Below are 26,497 nucleotides of genomic sequence, written 5' to 3'. Positions count from 1 at the left end.
GTAACGTGGGCTTCCCTGCACATTTTTACCAAGCATTACTACCTGGACAGTCCGGTCTACAGGGATGGGCATTTCGCTGGTTCGGTCCTGCAGGACTTCCTATTTTGTATTTGTCCGTAGACTCACCACTGGGGATTGTATTGCTTGGGTATCTACTCAAAGGTAAGGAATTTGCCGTTAGAAGTCTCTATCAGATGAACAAGTTACTTACCATGAGTAACACCTTATTTGGTAGAGACAATATCTTATCTGCAGATTCCTTACCGACCCACCCATCCTCCCAGCTCTGCAGACATATTTCTAGGGTCCAGGATGATCCCTTTTAGAGCCCTAGTTTGGACAGATTAGTGTCTTCATGGCTCCGCGCTTCTGGCGTGGAAAGTAACTGACGTCAATATGCCAAAGTGGCACCTATATAGGTGACGTGGACGTCACTTCCCGCACGGAAGACGCAGACGCCACTGCACAGAGCCGATCGACGCCACTGCACAGAGCCGATCGACGCCACATACCAGCGCGCAGGGGTACTGCTCACAAAAAATCTTCTGGATCCAGTCTGACGCCTGAGGAAATTCAAAAGTAAAGAGTCTGTGGCTTGATATTGTCTGTACCAGATAAGGCTTTATCAAAGGTAAAAACATTTTCTTTTATTTAAAAAAACTAAAAAAAAGACACAATAGTGAGGATTAATGAAGTAGCTAAACTACACATGAGGCTGATCTATTGTTTGATAATTTCAGCGGGTGTTCTACCTCTAACAGATTTTTCAGCATGCAGTTTGTCACATTCATAGGAATAATAACCAACGGGGATTAAATTACGCCTTCATAGATTAGGAGAGTGGTGACCTATGGATGGTATGCTTTTACTAATGGATGCAGAGAATGGCCAATTTACATGTAATTAAATCTTAGTTTCACACTACGCATGCAAATTCAACTCTGCCCTCAATTTAATTTATTGTTGAATATTATGCCTGGATATTTATAATTTTTTAATTGTCAGTCTATGTACACACAGTTATTTTGCCCATTATTATGCCAAATCCCACGTCTTAGCTCTTGTTAGAATTATTTACCCTGCTATATTTATTTCATCATTGAGCATCCTCCTCAAGCCTCTGAATGCATGGCCTTATAATGGTAAGTCATGCCATCAGCACAGTAAGGGGCTCTCACCTTCTGTGTTCCCACTATATGTGAAAACACTTTATCAGATGTTTGTGGAGCTTCTAGATAACTCATGCATATGTTAAAAAGGGTGGGAACCTGTAAGTGTCCTTGGTGTGCATGTTATCAAAGGAATATTAGTAGTTCCAACTAATGTAGTTAAAATGGCCATTTGAATCCAGGTTTTGATGATGATTATGGAAAACTCATTCCCAAGGTTTGTACCAGAGCAGCATTTGATCCGGTTGACCAAATGCCTTGGAGAAGTAAACAGATGGCCAATACAGTGAAAAAGCTCCTGAGGCAAGTGCATGGCTCAGTGTAAACACTAACAAGCTGAAACTGTGAATCCTTGACATTCCCTGATGAAAACCTGTCTGTATAGTTGGGAGAATTCTGGTGCTATATCCATAAGTTCAACAAAATGTAACATTTGTATCAAAGGGACATTTTTGAGAGTAAATAATTAGTTGGTTAATTATGGATTGGGACAAGAAGACACACCCCACCCCATTTCCAGTATTGGATGGCCTTTAAAATAATTGAGAATAACCATGGTCTCTTCTGCTCACATGAGGTTAGAATGTTTGTATATTATGTGCTGTACAATAGTACTGTTGTACCATCTGACCATGTGACAGAGCTTCAGTATCTCTTAATCAAAGCAATCAGTTGTTATCTCTGGCTCAATAGGAGCAAAAGGGAAAGTGAAAACACCTTTGTCTGCATACCAACACCTAATGGGGAAACTATGTAATCGGACCATGTACAATCAGTTGCCCATGCTTTGGCAGGGAGGTCCCGGAGGAAGCTGGCTCTGTATAACCTAAATTAAGGTATAGTGTGCACAGTCCAGTGGATCCCCAGATGCGTTTTCAGAGGCTAAAGTAGATTACATTAATTCTCTCTTTTGTGGTAGTGTGGGCAAGCAGGTAGGCTTTTCAGAGAGCAGAGCTAAGCATTTGTTGTACGCACACAGTCAATAAATGATTACACACACTCAATGACTAAATCTGAGACCAATTGTTTGTAAAAATATAACTTTTAGTATATTTATTTTATAGAGTCAAAGACACTTTTATGCATGTAAATACGTTTTGCAATATCAATGCTTTTCATTGTGATTAGTCACTTAGTGCATTTTTCAACAATACGTTATCCTATGGGAGAAAACACAATCAACAAAATGCAGGTAAGTAAACGATTTACGATATTGAGTTTCTGGATAAAGAATCAGTAACAGGTAAGTGAAAAACCTACACCAGCGGCACTGGGGTGGCCGGCTGCAGAGGTCAAACTCTGTATCTGGGGCCAAAGTTATCCAGTGGTGAAAGGGGGCAATCAATGTGGCACTGTTAGGTAACCCAGTCTCCGGGGACTAAGCTTAGCACGGGGTGGGGAGGCCACAAGGCAGCAGTATTTTAAGCCTCCAGCGGAACAGGGGCGGCCAGGTGCAGAGTCCAAACAATAGTGTTGGACGCCCAATGCAAACCAATGGGGTATCTCAAACTTGGAAAAAGGCTGCAGGTTCATGCCAGGAGGCCGATCAAAGGAAACCTACAGTGACAAAGGTAAGTTGGGATGTGCTGGTGCGTCGGGACACTGTCCATTGATCTCCCCAAGGCCCCACAGCTCTGGGTGCAGAGGTGTCCTTTGATGTTGGGAAACAGTTTACCAGTGCAGGTCGTGGTTAGGGGGGTGGAGTTGTCGTGTAGAGGCTGTAGGGGTCGACGTGGAATCCGGCAGGGATCAGCCCATGGTGGACTCTTGCTCTGAATCGCTGGGGAACCTTCACTGGACAGGTGGGCAACTTGGACTTGGGCTGGGGGCATCAGATGTAAAGGCATTCGGTTTTGTGAGTTCGCAGACAGAGCTCTTTGTCTATAAAATTGGTTTTCCTCTGGAAGGGTCCGCTGTCCACAGGAGATTAGGTGTGTCTTTAGAAGGCAGGCAGTCCTCCCAGGATTCTGGAGGTTGCTGGACTGCGGGTCAAGTTGATCTTCTATAGCAGGGTCTTTGAGGGCTGCAGACAGTCCCGTAGGGCTGGGGCCAAGTCAATGGATGTCTTTAATCTTCGCTGCTGCACGGTTCATCTTTGTCCTCTTCTTCGTAGGTCGCCAGTAATCTGAGGAGTAAGGCTCAGCAGTGCATCATAAGACTATTTTTAGGGGTGTTGCAGGAGTCAGAAGATAGTAGCAAATGTGCTGTTTACCTTTAGTGTGACTACACCCTTTGCATGTCCTCTCCCTCTTGGGAAGGTGCATATTCCTAACTCTATTGGCTAGAGTCCTCCAAAACAATATGGAGGACTCAGAAAAGGAAGGGGTCACTTCAGCTTAGAGGTGGCCCTGGCTGAGAAGGGGCACACCTCTGTTGCTTACAAATTATCCGGCCAATCTTGCTGCCAAAAATGGGGCTTGTCAGGGGGGCGAGCATTTCCGCTAGCTGGAGAGGCCCTGGTCAGCATAACAAAGGACAGGAAGCCTTTGAGGCTCACTGCCTTTCTATGCTGTTCCTGCTTGGGAGTAGGTGGGAAGCTTTGTTTCTAACCCACAAAAGCAAAAGGCTCCCACCTCATGGGGTCAGAAACATGTCTAGAGGAAGCAGGCTGGTGGGGACATGTGAGGCACACACTAGCGAGTTGGTAGGATTTCAGAAGGCTCCTCTGAGGTGCCCTCTGGGTGCATTTCTTAATAATTCCAACACTGGCATCAGTGGTTGGTTTATTAAGCTGCGATGTTTGGCACCAAACATCTTGAATTTCAGTGAAGCCATCATGGAGCTGTCGTAGTAACAAGCTCCCAGCTCATGTACTCAGCATGGCTTCACTGTGCACTTATAATGTCAAAGAGACTTACACTATAGGGGCATATCTGCTCAAGCAGTTATGCCATCTCATACAGTATAGTGCACCCTGCTTTATGGCATAGGTAAGGGGTGATTTACCTATGCCTCTTGCAGTGCTGGTAGGCATGGTGCTCCGGGATGTGTATCAGGTTGACTCTTCACTTTTTACTTTTTACTTTTCACTTTTATCTGCAACAAAGCATGCAGGCTGCTGTGGCAGTATACCTGTGCTTGGTGAGGGGCCTCTTAGGGTGGCAGAATGCATTCTGCAGCCCTTACAGACCCTCTCTGGTCACAAGGCCCTTGGTACCACTGGTACCTTTTACAAGGGACTTAAATGTGAGCCAGAGGTGTACTAATTGTCAAAACAGTGGTACAGCTTTGGGAAAGAATACTGGTACGGGGAACCTGCAAAGGTGGGGGTGGTGGTACTGCAACAGAAACCTACTTTCCTACTAGTCCTTAATACTACATTTTATTTTTTAGATGTAATCTTATATTTTAGCAAGAGTTTTTGAGTTTTAATGGTTTTACAAAATTCCTTGTTTTCATAGATGAAAAGTGTTTGCCTTCTCAATGATTTGCTAATGCATTTTATCCGGATAGAGGCTGGTTGTCGGACCATGTTTAATGAATGTGGAAATTAGTATTAGTGCAATTCCATGATGGGATTATATCAGCTCCCAGTAGCTTTATTTCAACAATAAGAGTTCTAACTTTTGTGCCAGCTACAGTATGTCACCAGTTTTTAGTTGACAAATTCAAAAGTTTACTTATCACAGCTAAAGAATCAGTGATTTGTCATCTAAAGGTATTGAGAAACATAAAAACGGAAACAGTTAAGGGTATTGTCTACGTGCATTCCAGATTTATATTTCAGAATCGATTCAGTTGTGAAAATTAGTTTTTGACTATTGCATAACTGGTGAGGGAAGCGGTCATGCCAGATATTCTAGTGAATGATGATCTATAACTATAAACCTTTTCCATCTCTGGGTAAAACCACAGAATGGAGTCTTTGAAGTCCCCACTCAGTGTACCAAATAAACTGATCTTAGCTGGTGAAAATATACATTCATAGTAATAGTATTTTGTACTGTGTTGTTCAATCAAATTATTCTAACAGCTAATATGTGGTGTGCAGCGGACAATTGTTTCTTTATTCACAGTTGCTAATAAACCAAGGCAAATTCCTAATTCTTTGTTCAGCAGTCCATGGTTATTAGGTATCACCGGTCCGATCAATATTTCAAAGCTGGGTAGACAAAGCTAACCAACAGTCCATGTCTTGTGAAAGACTAGTATGGCGTGGTAATTAAGTAGGTTAAAAATCTGAGTCTTAGGACACTTGAACTGTTATTCTAGTCGAGTAGCCTTTCCTCCATCACGGGATCTTTCTAAAACGAATTAGTTGTGGATAACATTTGTAGACAAGTTTCAGGCAGTGGACAAACTTTAGGAATCTTAAATCCATTCCAAATGAAACTGTAATGTGAGCCTCCAAAAAGTCATTATTGGCCAAAAACTGTTGCTTCATCTGGACCTCCCATCAGGACAGCACCTTTCATACACATCAGTTCCTGAAATGGATTTAAAGAAGAACTACTAGAAAATATTTTTACCGGTTTATGGGGAGATTTAACTAAGTGCATAAGTTGTTATATACTTTACAGACGTACTTCTTTTTAATATGAATAGAGAATAATTCTGCAACATAAGATAAAATTATTCTCACATTTCTTTTTAAGGTATATGGGCCTTCACCTCATTTAGAGATGTTAATTTTGACAGATATTGAACTAAACTTTCACACTTATAGTTCTGTGAAGTTTTTGCAGCATATTAGTATCAGTGTTATAAATCACAACGTGACCAACAAAAGATTAGCTAAATTAGCAGTCATTTATGGAAATGTGCCAACGGAATCTGTCCTTTTATTTGCAGCATCTGGAGACCAAACGGCGCACATCTGGAGGTTTATGGTGCAGCTGCCGACCCCTCAGCCGGCTGCAGAAACTACGGTAAGCTCTACAGGCATACCAATTAAAAGATTTTTTTTTTCAGATATATAAAGTAATGTATCCATATTGTAAAACAATCATCACATTAGATGCGTAAAAATTTTTTACAAATATTTAATGCACAAATCATTTTACTATGCATTAAAGTAGTATAGAACACATCTTTGGACCGTGAAAAGAAAACATGTCTGGTAATTATTCACAATTTTAATTGACTAAATGAAGTATAAACTCCAAACAGACTTTGTTAATTCTTTATTTCACCAACCCAGCTAAACTGTAGTCATCATGAATTTTTCTACAGCTGACATCACTTAGAATGTTGAAGCACAATCTTTACCATGCTTTGCACACTGTTCAAACACATGTTCTTCTGCCTCCTCCTATGCATGCCTTTCACGTGGACTCCTATCACTCCCCTCATACAGCTGTCCATTTTCAGTCTCCCATGAAAGAGGTACCATCCATCTTTTTACTTTGCCATATTTCTTTCATTATCCACGTTGACTTCATCATTACCTGTCTCCCAGTCTACAACAAACTATTCATTTAATTTCCATACTCTTAAAATATGCACATTTTACCTGTCTTTGGTAACTTTGCTTTGTTTATGTTGTCAGCTGTTAAGAGCCTCCTGCCTCTGTCCCTCAGGAGAACCATGATTGTGTTTTATATTTCACCAACCACATCAAACACTAATTTTGTGAGGGGTGATTCACTTGCTTTTAAACAAAATGTCCTTCCTTTGTATTCAGACCAAATCTTTTCACCCCAAATAAGTTTTTTTCAATGAGTAATTAAATGCAGTTTCTTTTCAAATTCATTTAATGTATTGTTAGAAATCTAAACCTCCATCAACTTTAAATTTCTGAATAAACCAAATGTATTTTGGTAAACAACAATCGTAAGGGGTATCAATATGTAGTACTTCATCCAAATCCAGTTTTTAAAGACAAAAATAGATCATACTAATAAAAGCAATCTATATCTCAAAATCACAGAGTAATTAAATTCAAACATAAATCGTCCTTTCCCTAAACCTCACAAAGGTCATGGATTTGCTTCTTTCCTTTAATGTATTGGTGTAATGTGTTCTCCACATTTAATTCTGATCCTTTTTGGAAATAATCAGTGTCTTGCCTCTTTCCTAATAAGGATTTACTTTGCCTGAGTCCATCTTTTATTTTTTCCTTCTCCTGTCTGCGTGTTTTCATTCCATGATTCTAGCCGAGAAATCTTTCTGCATAGTATGTTATACTGACGTCGTTTCTCCTTCTGTGGACACAGAAGCCTTTCTTCCTTATGTTAACAGAAGGCTGCCTCCTCTTTAATTTTTAGTTGTTTTTATATCATAACTGTGAGAAAGTGCCCTCTTTCTGCATGGTTGCCCCCACATTTTTCTGAATTGCTGATGTACTTTGACTGAGTGTGCCCTGGGCTCCTGCTAATCAGGTACCTAGGGCCTATGTTCTTTCCCTAAAACTTAATTGAAGCCTAAACCCAATTGGCGTCTCTGGCCACAGGTCAGCCCCTGGTAAATGGTACCACAGGTACCCAGGGCACTGTGACCAGAGAAGGCCTCTAAGGGCTGCAGCACTTACTGTGACACCCTTAGAGGTCCTGTACCAAACCATTACACTCACACACTGCCTTTGCAGGCTGTGTGTTTTGGTGCTGAACAAAGTTAAGAGTCTACATGGCACACATCTCTGTGTGCCATGCCTGCAACCCAATGCCCTGTCCAAGGTCAGTCCCACCTCTAGCTGGGTGCACTGTACCAGTAGTGAGGGTACAGATGCATGAGCCCTGTACCCCTACAGTGTCTTAGTCCATTATTGGACATTATAAGTGCAGTGCTGCCATTAAGAGCATAGGGTGGCGGGAGTTTGTCATCACGAACTCCACAGCACCATAATGGCTACACTAAAAACTGAGACGTTTGGTATCAAACTTCTCAGCACATTAAACCCACACTGCCAGTGTGGGATTTAAGGAAAAATGCACACAGAGGGCATCTTAGAGATGCCCTTGATACCTAACCTATCACTAGTGTCCAGGCTGAGTGCTGCTTTCAGCTGCCACCACCAGACATGTTTCTGGACCCCTGGGTCGAGAGCCTGCTACTCTCTGGGGCCTGAAACAATGCACATCCTGGGACGAGGTGCCAAGCCTACTCCCCCAGGATGGGCAGGGTTCACGAAGGGGAAGCTTCAAAGGCTTTCCGGCTTTGGGAGCTTCCCCAGGCCACTTGCTGTTCTCAGCAACTGGTCCCCACTGGTTCTGACCCCCACTTTAGGCGGGAGAACAGGCGTGAAAAACAAGTTAGGAAGAGAAGTGTGCCCACTTCTGCCAACTCCATCCCTCAGGTGGGGGAGGCGAGGTGAAGCCCAACTCTCAGTCCATGCCATCTTGAAGATGGGGGACTCAGCCAACCAGAGACAGGCTCATATCCCCCTCCCACTGGAGGGTGGCATAATAGGGTGTGTACCCACCCCAGGGAAGGGAACCATTAGTCTCTACCTTTTACCTACCTGTAACGCCCCTAAATCTAGTATTTAGGGGCACCCCTGAAATTTGCTTTCTCAGACAAGAAGAAGAAGAAGGACTGAACAGCCGTGCAGCAGCTAACAAGAGGAAGACGCCCGCTGACTTGGCCCCAGCCCCACCGGCCTGTCTCCCCCTCAAACCTGCTCCTGCGAAATCCCGGTGTGTCCTGCAGCCAGCAACCTCAAAAACCCCAGAGAATCTGCCTGCCTTCAACTACAAAGACTTTGACTTTGCTGAACACCAGATTTGTTCATCTGCAACCTCTGACTCCGGCTGGACACCGCAAATCCACCCCACTCTGTACTCGCCGTCCTCGGCCCGAGCTCTAGTGGCCCAACACAATGAGGAGGTCACCCTGGCGATCCTGACCCTCGATCCGGCGACCCCTGACTTGCCTCAAGTCGGCGACCCCTGACCTGCCTCAAGCCGGCGACCCCTGACCTGCCTCAAGCCGGCGACCCCTGACCTGCCTCAAGCCTCCAGCCGACGCCTGCAACCTAAATCCAGAAGGTCCCCCCAACTGCGACCAGGAGCTGGTAAGAAGAGCCGACCCTAAAAGGCACCCCTGCACCCGACGCCCCACGGCCTTGTGTGCCCAAACCGACGGTGCCTGACCAATCCCCAACTTACCTCTCGAAGTGGTGGTCGCACCCAGAAGACCTTCATCCCCAAGCCTGCAGTGCCTTTGCAAACCAGAGGTTCCTCATTGAAAACAACAGGGTGCCCAACGTCGAAACAGCACCCTGCACCCGGCCGCCCTAGTGCCGCTGAGGGTGCACCTTTGGTGATACTTTGTTTCCCCATTTGCCCTGAGCTAAAGACCAGGAGCTTTGCTCCCACAACTAAGTGGACTGCTTGCCAACAGCCACTAACCGGAGGCACCCTATCACCCTTTGGATTACATTGGGCCTCAACACTCTGCACCCGGCCGCCCTAGAGTCGCGGAGTATGTAACTAGAGTGCATCTTTGACCCTGGGGGACCCCTGAGTCTACCCCCAGAACCTCAACACCCACTACCAAATACTTACCTCAAAACGGATAACACTATGTTCGAGGCATATGAGCTGCAGATTGTACACTTAGCATAGGTCGCCATCTGGTGTTGGGCCCGGATGTTTGCAGTTTGTTTTTCTTCTTGGACAGTCTTTGGAAGTCACGAGTTTGGTGACTCCTCCTTCGGTCCGTACTGCGCATGGGCTTCGGCTCCATCCTCAGATTGTTTTTTTCCGCCATCGGGCTCGGATGTGATACTTCGTGCTCCGGCTTCGAACTTCTACGGTTCCAGCCTCGACGGAAAATCCTCGATTCTTCGAGTTCCTTCATCATCTTCATCTCTCGAAGCGGCACTTTTCTCCATCCCGTACATCGACACCGGCCTTCGGGCCCTCCGCGACTCCGGTCCCGGCCGATGGAAAGGACTCCGTTCAAAAAGTGCCCAAAATGTGGGTCTAAATTTCCCCACACCGACCTCCATCAGGTGTGTAACCTTTGCCTCTCTCCGGAACACGAGGCTAGAGACTGCCCCGCCTGCAAGTCTTTTCGATCGAAGAAGACCATCCGAGATCGAAGAGCTCGACGCACCATGGCGCACTCATCCTCGGCAGCTCCACCGGACATCTTCGGAGACGACGCCGAAGCTTCGGGGCAAACACACACCGAGCAGGAGGAAGACGTCGTCAGCGCTTCCGAGGCCGACGACTCCGACGTGGAGGACGTTACACCAGCGCAGCGGGCCGTGAGTACTATGCCCCCTCCCACCCCCGCGCCGAAAACCAAAGAGACTCAGGTTACTCCCTCGCCTGCCGGCCTGGGCAAAACCAAAACCAAAACTTCGATCACCCCACCTTCGGGCCCGGTGTCGAAGCACCCAAAGTCTCATGGCAGCTCGGGATCGAGCCAGCCGACACCCGGTGCCGAAAAACAGCATCCGGCACCGAAGACTGCAAAATCCAGCTCGACTCCGAAACCACCGGTGCCGAAGCCTGGACACTCGGTGCCGACCAAACACAAACACAAATCTGTCGGCACCGACGCTCCGGCGCCGAAACATCATTCGACGCCGAAACACCCGGAGACCTCAAAAAAGCATGGCGCACACAGACCATCGAAACCCCCGGTTCCGAAATCACCGGTGCCGACAGACGACTCGACACCGTTGGCTCTGTTTACACCAGACCCTTTACAAAAGACTTTGTCCAAAGATCCAAAGACTGGGCTTTTGACTTTAACTACCAAGAAAAGACGCCTTGATGCTCCGGCTCCTCCTCCTCCACCCAAAAGGAAGGACTCTGCTACTTCTCCCCTCAGAGTGCCCTCCCCACCACCGCCTCCCCTACCCACTCCACCTCCTCCACCGCCTCCACCTCACAGGTCTCCGCCACCTTTACCTCACTACGATCCGGCCCCATCCCCAGATCCGGATGATGGGGATCCGGACAATTACCCGGCGGACGCCCCAATGGATCCCACTCCACCAGGGACCCCAGATCCATGGGAGGATTACAATAACCCTGATATACCCAATGTACCTCAGGACGACCTATACCCATCAAGGCCGTCTCCTCCAGAGGACTCCTTAGGGTTTCATCATTTAGTGCAGAGAGCAGCACACTACCATGGGGTGGACATGCACAGTGAACCAGTAGAAGAAGACTTCCTACTGGATACATTTGATATACAAGACAAATCTACTTCCATTTTACCCATGCTTAAGGGTGTCACCAAGCACGCTACAGAGGTGTTCAAAGACCCTGTCAGAGCCAGAGTACTGAACCCTAGAATAGAGAAGAAGTACAAGGCGGCACCCACAGACCCTGCTTACATCAAGGGCCCTGCTCCCCTAGATTCCCTAGTTGTCTCCACAGCTAGAAAGCGGGCTAACTCCCAATCCTCAGGAGATGCCCCACCGCCAGACAAAGAATCTAAACTTCTGGACGCGTTTGGTAAACGCACCGCCTCCCAAGCTGCAAACATGTGGCGCATTGCAAACACACAAGCACTGCTTGCGCGATATGATAGAGCACACTATGACGAACTAGAGGCTCTTATGCAGCACCTTCCAGAAAAATACAAGCACAAGGCTCATGACCTCATACAGGAGGGTAAACTAATCACAAACACCTCCATTAAGTGTGCCCTCGATGCAGCCGACACTGCTTCTAGGGCCATAAATACCAGTGTCCTGCTTCGTCGCCACGCCTGGCTCAGGATCTCAGGGTTCAAACCTGAAGTCCAGGCATCCATACTCAATCACCCCTTTGACCAGGAAACACTCTTTGGGCCAAAGGTAGACGAAGCGCTCGAAAAGATGAAGAAAGACACAGACACAGCAAAGTCTATGGGGGCACTCCAAACACAAGCCTCCAAACGTTCCTTTCGACGCTCGTCCTTTCGTGGCACAGGTAGAGGCTCCTCCACCGATAACGCCTCTACCTCCTACAAGTCCCCTCCTCAAAATACCTTTTCAAAGGGCAATCAGAGAGGTGGTTACAGGGGTAACAACAATAAGGGCAGGGGCAAAACCAACAACACCCGTTCTGCCACCCCCCCCGCACAATGACTCCCCTCCGCTCCCCCCAGACCATTCCACTCCGGTCGGGGGCAGACTACAAAACTTTATCCACGTATGGGAGTCCATAACATCGGACAAATGGGTGACCCAAATTATTCGGTCAGGGTACTGTCTAGAGCTAACATCTACCCCACCCAATATCCCACCAAGGCACCGTCCAATGTCTCAAGAACATTCCACACTGCTCAAACAAGAGGTACTTTCACTCCTACAAAAACATGCTATAGAGCAGGTCCCCGTCAACCAACGAAATCTAGGGGTCTACTCTCTATATTTCTTAATACCAAAGAGAGACGAGACCCTCAGACCCATTCTGGACCTCCGGCCTCTAAATGCCTACATACACTCAGACCATTTTCACATGGTCACTCTACAACAAGTCCTCCCACTCCTCTGCCAGGGAGACTTTCTCACAACCTTGGATCTGAAAGACGCATACTTTCACATTCCAATACACCCCTCTCACAGGAAATACCTCAGGTTCGTGGTGGACGGGCAACATTACCAATTCACGGTTCTCCCCTTCGGGGTCACCACCGCACCACGGGTGTTTACCAAATGCCTAGCAGTAGTAGCAGCACACCTCAGACGTCAACATATTCACGTCTTCCCTTACCTAGACGACTGGCTGATAAAAGCCGCGTCCTACCACCAATGTGTGCAGCATACAAACAGCACCATCCAACTGCTCCACCAGCTAGGCTTCACGGTGAACTACCAAAAGTCCCACCTCATACCATCTCACACAAAGCAATACCTCGGGGCCACTATAGACACCTCCAAGGGTATTGCCTATCCAAACTCAGCCAGAATCACAAGCATTCAAGCCTTACGCAAAACATTCCTTCCTCAGCACTCTCTTCCAGCAAGAGTGTTTATGAAGCTCATAGGAATGATGGCGTCTTGCATTTTCATAGTGCCCCATGCAAGACTCCACATGCGTCCACTTCAAGAGTGCCTAGCACAACAGTGGAACCAGGCCCAGGGTCAGCTGACGGATCTGGTGTTGGTGGACGGCCGCACACATCACTCTCTGCAGTGGTGGAACACCACAAACCTTTCCAAAGGGCGGCCGTTCCTGGACCCGGTTCCTCAAGTGACTCTAACAGCGGACGCATCGCTCTCCGGCTGGGGAGCGCACCTTCTACACCTCACCATGCAAGGTCTATGGACGCCACAGCAAAAATCGCTCCACATCAACCATCTGGAGCTCTTGGCGATCTTTCTAGCCCTAAAATCTTTCCAAAAACAGATTTCGGGCACAGCAGTCCTCATTCGCACAGACAATATGACTGCAATGTATTATATCCAAAAACAGGGGGGGACACACTCTCCCCAGCTCTCCCGCTTAGCCCAGAGCATATGGAGATGGGCAATTCCTCAAAACATCTTTCTCCTGGCACAGCACGTTCCAGGCGTACAAAACACCATGGCAGATCTGCTCAGCAGACAAACGCAACAAATACACGAATGGGAACTGCATCCACAAGTTCTTCACCCATTCTTCCAACAGTGGGGGCATCCTCAGATAGACCTCTTCGCCACCCACGAAAACAAAAAATGCCCAAGCTTCGCCGCCAGATACCCACACCCATTGTCCAAGGGCAATGCGATATGGATGAACTGGTCAGGCAGATTTGCATACGCCTTTCCACCTCTCCCACTAATTCCATTAGTGGTCAGGAAGCTACAACAGCACTCCCTCACACTCATTCTGGTAGCTCCGACGTGGGCCAGGCAGCCGTGGTACACCACGCTACTACAACTGTCAGTGGTACCACATCAAAAACTGCATCTATCCCCATGCCTCCTAACCCAGAACCATGGAGAAATCAGGCACCCGGACCCAGCTCAGCTCAACCTGGCGATCTGGCTCCTGAAATCCTAGAATTCGGATACCTTAACCTTCCCCCTGATTGTATGAACATCATCATGGAAGCCAGACGTCCTACCACTAGAGCATGCTATGCCGCAAAGTGGAAAAGATTTGTAATTTACTGCCGTAACAATACAATCAACCCTCTAGATGCATCCATACAGCACATCATATGCTATCTGCTCCATCTTCACAGGTGTAACCTGGCATATTCATCCATACGCCTACACCTAGCAGCGATCGCTGCTTATCTACAAAACAGGCAGCATTTATCACTCTTCAGAGTGCCCGCTATTAAAGCCTTCATGGAAGGCCTTAAACGAGTAATTCCTCCCAGGGCACCACCTTCCCCTGTATGGAATCTAAATTTAGTTCTTACACGACTAATGGGTCCGCCCTTCGAACCAATGCACAAATGTGAGCTACAGTTTCTCACCTGGAAAACAGCTTTCCTTGTAGCTATCACTTCCCTTAGAAGGGTTGGTGAAATACAAGCGTTCACCATACAGGAACCCTACATACAAATGCATCACAGCAAGGTCATACTTCGCACAAATCCGAAGTTTCTGCCCAAAGTCATTTCCCCCTTCCACCTCAATCAATCAGTGGAATTACCTGTCTTCTTCTCGCAACCCCAATCTGTTGCAGAAAGGGCCTTACACACACTTGATGTAAAAAGGGCGTTACTATACTACATACAAAGAACGCAACCCTTCAGGAAGACTAAACAATTGTTCGTTTCCTTCTCTCCACCACATAAAGGCAACCCCATTTCAAAATCAGGGATAGCTAGGTGGATTGTAAAATGCATACAAATTTGCTATCAAAAGGCAAAGAGAACATTATCTGTTCCCCCTAAAGCCCACTCTACAAGAAAGTTAGGGGCTTCTATGGCTTTTCTAGGGAATATACCCTTAGATGACATCTGCAAGGCAGCCACATGGTCTACACCTCACACCTTCACAAAACACTACTGTGTAGATGTGCATTCCAAGCAGCAAGCTAGGGTGGGCCAGACTGTACTAAAGACACTTTTTCAAACAGCTGCAACGGATACCGGTGGTCGCCGCTAAGGTTGGGTACTGCTATATAATCTATGCTAAGTGTACAATCTGCAGCTCATATGCCTCGAACAGAATATGCTACTTACCAGTATGCATCTGTTCTTGGCATGTAGAGCTGCAGAGTTGTACACGCCCACCCGCCTCCCCGGCTACCTGTATCCGTTCCAGTACATCTTATTTAGATACAACACATGGGTTTCTCACTGTTATTACTACGCTCCATCATTTCCCTGTTGGCGAAAAACAATCTGAGGATGGAGCCGAAGCCCATGCGAAGTACGGACCGAAGGAGGAGTCACCAAACTCGTGACTTCCAAAGACTGTCCAAGAAGAAAAACAAACTGCAAACATCCGGGCCCAACACCAGATGGCGACCTATGCTAAGTGTACAACTCTGCAGCTCTACATGCCAAGAACAGATGCATACTGGTAAGTAGCATATTCCTTTCCTCCACAGGATAACATTGACTGTTTTTCAAGTTTCTAAGTGTGGAGTTAGAAAGCCTTAAGAAATTCTTTAAAATTGCACTAACAAAAACGATTTTACTCATCTGTTTGCAGGAAATGTCCCAGAGTAGTATCCAGGTATACTTCTCTGAGCAAGAAAAGTAATCTCAAAAGTAACTTACCTGTAATTTTACTGAAAAGCCCATTCATGTCTATGTACTGTATTTACAAAGTATTGCATTTCTCTGAAACCATACTGCAAGTCAAAACAAAGTGCATATCCCATTACAAATCCAAACTGTATTACAACTGTATATTTACTGCAAAGTACTTATCACTTACCTGTGCCAGGCTTGCTTGGTTCTAGAAAATAAAATAAAAATAAAGTTTTATACAAAAACAATTGATCTGAAGTTCAGTCTTTGAGTGTGTGAATTAATTTGCTGACTTGAGTGTGTACAACAAATGCTTAAGACTGTCCTCTGATACTGCTTTACTGCTCGAGCACACTACCACAAATAGAGAGTGAGGTGCTATTAAACTTTACCTCTGCCTACCTTTGGGGATCCACTGGACTCTGTGCACACTATACCTCACTTTGGTATAGTATATACAGAGCCAGCTTCCTACAATAACTTCTCACATCCTGATTGATACAAAGGTTTTCCCTGTTAGTCACTATAAATCCGGGCTTACAATAAATCTAACCATAATACAAGAAATCTAACCATGGTTCCATCTAAAAGAATTAATTATTCATCCTCCGTGTGCATCCACAACCAAAAGATATGAGATAGGTATACATTCTTGACTGATTTCACAATCCTGAATCACATGGCAAAACAACATTATCATAATGTGTCTGTCCTATTACCGTCATATTTCCAGTTTGATTCATGTTTCACCACATAATCAGAAAGCCAGGCATAAGTTTGAAATTGCCTGTTCTTCTCAAGTGCTTTAATTGTGTGAAAACCCAGTTAAACTATTCTTTGCTGTACAATACGTCTGCACTCTCTCTTCAAGTTCATTCTTCCAACTCTTCCTCTCTCTCCAAGCCAACTGAATCTTTCCTGTTAGAACTCTTAACTTTGCTAATGAGATCTTTACTGCTTGGGTGATTTAATGATATACATTCATGGTCCTCTCTTAAAACAGTATAATAAATATACATATTTTTCTGTTGTGAGTTGGACATTGTTGTTCCCAGAGTATGCAGTTTTGCCCCCGACTCATCTAACAATTCTCCAAAGATTTTCTGGCATTTAGTGTTATTGTAATCCTTTGCTTCTTTTTTAAATATACTTTATTGGCTTTGAAACAAACAATAGGAAAATATACTAACAAAATTCTTTCAGCAATCTATTTTCAGATTGTTGCAACTATTGATGATTTCCACAGCAAAAAGAAACAGTTTTGGATTCTTCCATATTTAGGGGAATTACTGTCCATTCTTGGGCCAGTGTCATGAGGGACCACAAAGAATATATAGGCTATTAAAATGTGTTAATAGAAACCTGGTGTTGCTGTTGCTCTTCCTAATACGAATGTCTCCACCGGCTCCTTCAATCTGAACTCCAATCTGTAGTCTTAGTCCCATTTCCTCACCGTCAGAGAAGCTTTAACTGTGTCTCTCCTAAGACCTACAAGAGCAGGGAAGCTAATTTCCTACATGCAGATAGGTTATGTACAGTAAAGAGATGGATACCGCTAGTACACCATGCCCCCGGGCGTCACTTTAAAAAAAAAAAAAAAAAAAGGGAGGCGAGACTGCATGGCCCCCCCTCCTTGCGCCTTTAATGGCCCAGGGGGCTGAATCTCTTGTGTCCTGGGAAGCCCTCCCCTGAGACACAGCATCAGTGTGGGAAACTTGTGTTTGTTCCCGTCTGGCGGGAGCATTTTTAAAAACTCCTGCCAAATCAGAGCAAACACAAAGTCTACTCGCAACACGCGGGAGCTTTAAAAATTCTCATGCCAACTGGGAGCAGACTTGTGTTCTGTTTTCCTGCCCGCACTGATGGGGGTAGGGAAACAGAACAAGATATAGCTGCTCCCTCTGGGCTGGAGCAATGCCGGCTCCTGCAGCATGCGGGTAGACGTCCGAGGTTCCCGTTTGCAGATACTACCTTTATTAAAACGATGGCCAGAGGGATGTGGTCCCCGGGTCCATAATAGGCCTGGGGAGTGGGGAAGACAGCGCTGTCTCTCCCTTTTAAAAGAAAAATGGCTCTGGAGGATGGGGTCCCCATGGCCGAAGGAGACTTGTGGAGGCAGGCCATGTGGCCCCCCATCCCCTTCAAGATAAAAACTGCCCTGGCAGATTGAGTCCCCAGGGCCTAATAAGGCTTTGGGAGAGGGGCCCCTTTTATTTGAATTTTGTCCACAGGGGGTTGGGTTTCCCGGGGTCTAATTAGGATTAGGGAGGGGGGGGGCAACGCGCTCTGTCCCTTTCTTAATTACTCTGATCTGGGGATGAGGCCCCTGGGGCCTAGTAAGGCTCAGGGAGGGGGAAGGCCGTGCGCAGCGATAAGTTGGCTTACTCCAGGGGGGGGGGTGAACTGCCTCTGGGTGGGCAGGCCAAAGTGATGTCATCAATTGCCATTTGAGATGTCATGAGTGATGTCATAGAACATGTCATGAGTGATGTCATAGAACATGTCATGAGTGATGTAATATGTGAGGACATAAGCATTGCATGGCCGGCTACAATCAATAGTTAGCTCTGCTAACTATAACTGGTGAATTTCTGTGTTTTTTTAAAGTTCAAAACGTTGTTTTCACCGACATATTCTCCTAACTATACCGCTATTTCAACGTTTGTGTTTTTCCAGTGAAAATATATGTATGTGTTTGTGTGTTTGTATTACCTACTGGCGGTCGACAGTAGGTAGTTATAGTTAGGACCTAGTTTCCATAGGAAAAGCGTTTTTGTTTTCTTAATAACTTTGGCGCCGGTTGATGGATCTTTGAGAAATTTTCAAAACTAGTGACTGGAAAGTTTCAGGGTGATTCGTCAAGCGGGGGGCCGAGAAAAAAGGGGGGTCTCGTAATGTGTTTTCCCCATGTAATTTTCCATAGGAAACTTTAGACAAAGCTACAGCCCGAACTGATGAACGGAATTACACCAAATTTGGCAAATAGGTAGCTCTTGGTTCAGAAAGATATCTTTTTTTTTGAATGGTGTAAATCCGTTCAGTAGTTGCTGAGAAATTAGAAAAAGAAAAAGTTTCGATATCCATGGCAGCGGTGGATTCGCGAACCCTCCTGACCACGAGCTTCACTGTGATTGGTTGCCAACACTCCAGGAAGTGTTGGCAGCCATCTTGTGAATCTGTAGAACCGAGTCACAAGAAAGCAGTAGAAAAAACGTTAAAAAACAAGAAAAGGGGGCAGGGTAGAAACACCCTCACCCCCTAGGCCTGCTCAGGGGGTCCCACAAGGACCCCAGGGCCAAAACAAAGCACTTTTTTTTTTTATTTCAGCGGAATTCGCATTGGGGTTGCGAATCCCGCCAATTATTTTTTTTTTTAAATGAGGCCCCCGGGTGAGCTAGGTCCCGGGGGCATTGTCCTCAAAAATTAGCGGGAGCCCTCGCAGCCCCGAGGACCGCCACCTCCCCGGGGCTTATTTACAAATGTATGTGGGGGCACTACAGTCACCCCGCAGCCCCGGGGACCGCCACCTCCACGGGGCTGTAAACAAAAAAAAAGTGGGGGGGTCCCAATCCCCCCCACGCTGCCCCGGGGACCACCACCTCCCCGGGGCTTTGATAATAAACCGCGGGGGGCACGCGGCCCCCCCCACGCCCTGTAATAGCAAACTTGCTTTGGATTTTGGAAACTAGAGCAGGAAAACCTGCTCTCTTTTCCAAAATCCAAAGCAGATTGCTTTTTCACATGGGGAGATGCATGTCAGCATCTCCCTGTGTGGAAAAGCAATGCCGGCTCCCGCAGGAGGCGGGGAGCTAGCAGGACCGTCGGGGAATTGGGGCTCCCCCCACGGTCCTCAATGAAGTGGCCTGGCCCCGGGGGATGGGGTCCCCGGGCCACAAGTGTCCCGCGAGGGGGGCCACGCGGCCCCCCTCCTTGAAATAAATAAAAATAATATTTAAAAAGACCGGCCCGGGGGATGGGGTCCCTTGGTCCATAAATGGCCTGAGGAGGGGGGCCACGCACCACCTCCAACTATAAAGAAATAAATACTGGTCATGACCCGGGGGATGGGGTCCCCCGGGCCAAAAATGGCCTCCGAAGGGGGACCACGCAGCCCCCTTGCCGTATTTTTCATATTTTTAAACAAATTGGGGTCAGGCCCTGGGGTATTGGATCCCCAGGGCCAAAAAAATAGGAAAAGAAGAGGGGGCCACACAGCCACCCTTCTAAAAAAATGTTTTAAAGCAAATACCGGCATCGCGCTGGATGCCCCGCCCCCACCCTGCACCACTCTGCAAACGCGTCCGTGGCTCGTTCTGAGTTGGGGACTTAATTCCCCTTGAACACTGGGGGCCCCTGGGGGCCAACTAGCCCACCAGGTACCTTCAGTATGCGCTAAAGAGCTGCCCCTTTTTACACCTCTCTGCAACGCAGCTCATCCAACTGGTGCATCCAATATGGGTGGAATCCAACCAGACATTCATTTTATGACCAAAAAAGATGTCAATGGGTGTCTTAGTGACTTCACAGTTGCTGATATACAAGATTAACAATTTGTTGCTGTTTTGGAAAACAATCCAGAATTTTACCAGCTCTCGCTGCCAAAAGCAATGCCAGCTCCCGCAAGAGGCTGGGAGCCGGCAAGGACCGCAGGGGCATTGGGGCTCCCCCTGCAGTCCCCAACGAGAGGCCAAGTCCCGGGGTATGAGTCCTTGGGGCCGAAAATGGCCCTTGAAGGGGGCGAAGCCACCCCCCCCCCCCCCCCAATAATTGGATTTAAAAAAAAAATGGCCATGCCCAGGGGAATGGGGTTTCCTGGGCCAAAAGCGGCCTGGGGAGGGGGGCTCTTTTAAAATAAAAATAAATGGCCAAGGCCCGGGAGATGGGGATTCCGGGGCCAAAAATGGCCTGTTGAAGGGGGACTGATTGGGCCCCCCTTTTAACAAAGAAACAATGGCCAATGCTCAGGGCATGGGGTCCCCGGGCCGAAATCAGCTTGGGGATGGGGGCCGCATGCCCCCTCTGATTTTTTTTTTTAATATATATATATATATATATATATATATATATATATATATATATATATATATATATCCCAGCCCATATCTGCCTCGGGAGTGGGGCCACGAGGCCCCCTCCCTTTCTAATTATTAAAATTTTTTAAAATAGGTAAGGCCCTGGGGGGTGGGGTCCCCAGGGCCCAAAAGCACCAAGGGAAGAGGGGCTACACAGCCCCCTTTCATAAATAAAAACAAAATAGACAAACCGACAACTCACCAGAGGTCCCACCCCCTTTCACCACTACACTTCAAACGTACCTCCTGGCGTGCTCTTGGTTGGGGGATGAAGATCCCATCGCTACTGAGAGTCCTTGGAGGCCAGCTAGCCCACCAGGTACCTCCAGTAAGCCCCACACAGTGGGATTGCTGAAATGTGGTAGGAGGCCACGCCCCTTTTTACACCACTCTGCAAACGAGCCTCTTGACGCACCACTGGTGGGGCGATGAGGTCCCCTTGTGACCTCAGGACTAAAGTGGACTTCATCCCCCCCCCCCTCAAGCAGCAGTGCGCCAGGAGGCGCCTTTGCAGAGTAGTGTTAAAAGGGGGCATGGCCTGCAGCCACCTCTCAGCAATCCCACTGTGTGTGGCTTACTGAAGGTAACGGTAGGCTAGTTGACCCCTAAGGACCCTCAGCAGCGAAGGGGACTTCATCCCCCAACCAGGAGGTGCGTTTGCAGACTGTTGGACAAAGGGGGCATGGCCTGGTATCACAGCTCAGCAATCCCGTAATAGTAGCGGTAGTCCTTGGGGGCCAGCCACACCTCCTGTTACCTCTAGTAAGTCCCACATAGAAAGAGGTTTTCGGAGGTCATAGACCTCTTTCTCTACTACTCTGCAAACGCGCCTCGTGGCACACTACTTGTTGGGGGATGAAGTCCACTTTACTCCTGGGGGACCTTGGGGGGGGGGGGGTGGGGGTCAACAAGCCCTGCTGGTACCGCATGTAAGTCCTACGCAGCGGAATTCCTGAGCACTGGTTCCAGTGACTGTAAAAGTTTGAGTGTTAGATATATATACCAAGGTGTATTGTTAAATCAGTGGGTTTATGAGTGGATGTCTAGATGATTCAGTGTGTGCGTGTCTGACTGTATACGTGAGTGATTAGGTGTTTCCAGGAATGTATGGGTGAGTGACTGGTTGTATGAATGTGTGTATCTGTATCAGTTAATGTCTAAGTGGGTGTATGAGTGTGTTAGTGGGTATGTGATTGGCTATATGGGTGATTGATTGGTTGTTTGACTACGTCTATGGTTGTCTGGTTATGTGTGTGGGTAAGGAGGTGTGTGACTGCCTGTATGGATCAGTGAGTGGGTGAGTCAGTGACTGTATGGGGTACTATTGTGTGTGTGAAAAGTTGTGTGAGTGAGTGTCTGTATGGTTGTGTCGGTGATTGAGTGCATGTGTCAGTATGGGTGAGTAACTGAGTATGTGAAAGGCAGTAGACATGAGTGACGGAGTATATGAGTAAGTGACTGCTGGAGTGAGTGAGTGAATGTGAGAGTGGCTATATAGATGAGTGCATGCTTCTGTCAGTGACTGTATAGCTGAGTGAGTATGTGTTCATATTTTTAGGAGTGGGTGGGTGTGTAACTGTTTGGGTGAGTAAGTGGCTATATGATTGACTGTATGTATGAGTGTCTAGGTGTGTGAGTAGTTTGATGGGTGATTGTCAGCGCCTTTGAGTGGATATGTCGATGGCTGTATTAGTGAGTGAGTGGGTCTATAAGTGGCAGTATGGGTGAGTGAGTGGATGTGTATATAGATCAATGAATCAGTGAGTGAGTGTCTAAGTACCGGTATGACTTTGTGAATGGGTTTGTGAATGGTTGTGTGGGAGCGACAGTGGGTGTATAAAAGATCCTACAGTGGTGTGACTAGGTGCGTTTTTGGAAACATGGTGAGACTTGCAACAGTGACATGGGAAGGGTTGCTGTTTTATATTTTGCTAGGCCCAACATTCTGAGCAGTCGGTGAATATGATGCATGTGAGCTGTAGATCACGTGCTGTGCATAGCTCGCCATCTAATGTTGGGTCCGGATGTTTGCGCTTTGTTTTTCTTTGAACAAGTCTTTTCCAGTCACGATGTATGTGGTGATAGTGCGCAGGGGCACCGACTCAATTGTTAGATTGTTTTTTTCCTCCATCTTGTTCGGATGTGAATTGCTGCGCTCCTGTTCGCCACCGTTTCTCTGGTTCACTTCGACGCGCAACCCACTACCCTCGACGGTATTGTTTTTTTATTGTGTTTCCCATCGGTTCGACTCAAAAGACCTTCGATCAGAAAACTCGTGGAGAGTCGATGGGCCTCCCCACACCGGGCTCGCTAGCAATCAATAGAACAGACTCTATTCAAACTCTGTCCCGTATGTCGCGACAAGTTTCTGCGTACCGACCTGTACGAAGTGTGCAACCTCGATATATCCCCGGAAGAAAACAAGAAACACTGTGATGCGTGCGGATCATTTAGATCAAAGAAGACGCTTCGTGACCGTCTGGCTCGACGTCACAAGATGCGCCATCAAGGCGGCTCCATACCGAAGATTCCGATCGAGAAGAACAAGCAGCTCAAGGAGCCGAGGAAGCAGAACACGTCTCCGTGTTTGAGGCCGACTCCGACATGGAAGAAGAGGAGTAAGTTACACCGGGTCACCGTACCGTGAGTACAGAAGCCCCCTTGCCCCAACAACACAAGACCAAAAAGACTCCGGTCCTTCCTTTGCCTGCAGACCAAGGTCAGCACCGAGACAAAGTTTTGAGCCCCCCGGGCCCAGCGCCGAAACACAAAGACAAGCCTTCCGGCTCGTGCTCGAGTCCGCCCCATGCCGGCGCCGAACAGAAATCCTCAATGTCGAAATCAAAGCATATTGTGGTCCACATCCCACCTTTATCAAAGACTGTATCTTCTGAACCGAAAGGTGCAGAGCCGCAACTTTTGAGGCCAAAAGCCACTAGCAAACACAAAAAGCCTCCACCAAAGGAGCCTCGTCTGACATTCCACCGTCGGATCCGAAACAGAAAGAGCTGGTTATAAACCCAGACACTGTACATATCCATGCCAAATTGCCAGAAAAAAAGGCAGATGGGCCAACAAGAGGAGTACCACGTTCTTTTGAAGAGAAAAAATGTGGGTACTAACCCTTCATCACCTTATATTCCACCTCCTTTGCCCACTGATCCTAACTTACTCATCACACCCACAAATTCATTACTACCACCATCACCTGACCCACAGGATGAAGGGAAAGGGGATCAGGATAGGCCACAGGATACTGACCCATGGGAGGACTATAACGCTGACCAAACACGGATAATGACCCTGATTTATATCAGTCCCGACCCTCACCACCCAACGTCAATATAGGTTACATTGAGCTACTTAACAGGGCTGTTCATTACCATGTGGGAGAAATACATAAGAGAGGCTTTAGAGGAGGATTTCTTATTTGAGACCCTAAGTTCCTCTTAAAGAACTACCCATACACTGTCAATTCTTAAGGGGATGCTTAAACATGCAGGTGAGGTTTTTAAAGACCCTGTAAGGGCAAGAATCATCACGCCTAGGGTTGAGAAAAAATATAAACCCTCACCTACTGACCCTGCCTACATCAAAGGTCAGCTGCCCTTAGACTCTCTTGTGGTTTCCAATGCTTGCAAGAGAGGTAACTCACAGACCACAGGAGAGATTCCTCCTCCTGATAAGGAGACAAAATTAATTGATGCCTCTGGCAAAAGGGTAGCGTCACAAGTGGCTAATCATTGTTGCATCGCTAATGCGCAGGCTTTGTTAGCCAGATATGATAGGTTAGAAAAGCTCATGCAATTTCTGCCTGATGAACATAAATCTAAGTTTAACAATCTAATTCAGGAAGGCAAACTAATCACCAATACCTCCATCAGGTGCGCCCTAAACGGAACAAATACAGCAGCGCGTGCAGTAAACACCAGTGTACTGCTACGCAGGAATGCTTGGTTGAGGATTTCAGGTTTCAAACCTGAGGAACAAGCCCCTAATCTCAACCAGCCATTTGACAAAGAATACCTCTTTGGTCCAGCAGTTGACACTTTACTGGAAAAAATTAAAAAGATACAGAGGTCGCAAAGTCTATGGGGGCCTTGCAGCTACCTGTGAGTAGGGATTCCTTTTGTCGCTCCTTTTACAGGGGTGGCTCCAAGAATATTTCCACAGAAAATCCCTCCTACTCTTACAAGGGCAACAACCAATCGCCCTCATCAAGAGGCTATTTCAGAGGAGGTTTTCGAGGAAAAAATGGCAAGGGAAGATTCAGAGGCAACTCCACACACGCTTCCCCTGCAAATAACAAGCAGTGACTTCCTTCCACTACCCCTCGATCATTGCACTCCTTTTGGGGGACGTCTCTCCCAATTTCTCCCTGTCTGGAACACAATCCCCTCCGACAAATAGGTTCTACAAATTATCCAATATAGTTACTGCCTGAAACTTACAAACACTTCCCCAAACATTCTTCCATGATCACACACAATGTCTCAAGAACATCTTACCCTTCTAAAGCAAGAAGTTCTCTCTCAGTTAGAGAAAGGAGCTATAGAACCAGTTCCGTTAAAATATCAAGGGGCCGAGGTATAATCCCTGTACTTTTTAATTCCCAAGAAGGACGTCTCTCTCAGGCCTATACTAGACCTCAGAGAACTAAATTTATACATTCAGTCGGGCCATTTTCACATGGTCACACTCCAGCAAGTGCCCCCGCTCCTTCAACCAGGTGATTTTCTGTCCACTCTGGACTTAAAGGACACGTATTTCACTAGCCCAATACACCCTGCTCACTGCAAGTACCTCAGGTTCATAGTAGCAGGCGAGCACTATCAGTTCAAAGTGCTCCCATTCGGAGTAACTACCGCACTCCGGGTTTTCACCAAGTGCCTGGCAGTAGTCGCAGCTCATCTACAAAGACCACGCATTCCGATATTTGGACGACTTGCTCATAAAAGCCAACTTGCAAAACTGCTGTTTACGTCACTCTCACAAAACGGTGCAGTTGCTCCACGACTTTGGATTGACAGTAAATCTGTCCAAATCCCATCTACAACCATCCATCACCCAAGCGTATCTGGGAGCCACAATGGATACACAAAAGGCTTTGGCCTACCCCAATCCGGCCAGAATCCGCAACATGCAAACTTTACTCTGTTAGTTTCAGCCTCAACACTCATTATCAGATCGAGTGTTCATGCAGTTACTAGGGATGATGGTATCTTGCATTCTAATAGACCCTTTCGCAAGACTCTAGATGCGTCCCCTTCAAGAGTGCTTAGCTCGTCAGTGGAACCAGGCTCAGTGTCTCTTATCAGATCTAGTGTTGGTGGATGCTGCATCCATCGCTCTCTGCAGTGGTGGAATACACAAAACCTTTCAAAAGGGCGGCCCTTCATCGACCCGGTTCCACAGATAGTGCTAACAGACGCATCGCTCAATTCAGGGCATGTGGAGCCTGCAGCAAAAGCAGCTTCACATAAATCATCTAGAGCTACTAGCGATTTTTCTAGCACTAAAAGCGTTTCAAGTACATCTAGTAGGCAATGCTGTCCTGATCCCTACAGACAACATGACAGCAATGTACTACATGCAAAAACGGGGGGACACACTCTCTCCAGCTGTCACAACTAGCACAGACCATCTGGAAATGGGCTATACGTCACAAAATGTATCTCCTTGCAGAACACCTTTCAGGAGTAAACAATCAGATTGCAGATCTGCTAA

At 46.9% G+C, this 26,497-nt stretch overlaps 1 protein-coding gene across 7 annotated transcripts in view; it reads left to right on the top strand.

The window, feature by feature from the left end:
- Nucleotides 1–26,497, top strand: part of WDR37 (WD repeat domain 37) — a 632,142-nt gene that overhangs the window by 323,248 nt on the left and 282,397 nt on the right. For all 7 annotated transcript variants that reach the window (XM_085631908.1, XM_085631907.1, XM_085631906.1 and 4 more), the window contains one exon: nt 5,961–6,037. In XM_085631908.1, the coding sequence (XP_085488034.1) occupies nt 5,961–6,037 (77 nt within the window). The remainder of the gene's footprint in view (nt 1–5,960; nt 6,038–26,497) is intronic.

Source organism: Triturus cristatus, chromosome 10 (assembly GCF_964204655.1).
Source record: "Triturus cristatus chromosome 10, aTriCri1.1, whole genome shotgun sequence".
Lineage (NCBI taxonomy): Eukaryota > Metazoa > Chordata > Amphibia > Caudata > Salamandridae > Triturus > Triturus cristatus.
Note: the sequence above shows the minus strand (reverse complement) of the source record. Positions and strands in the feature narration are given on the sequence as shown.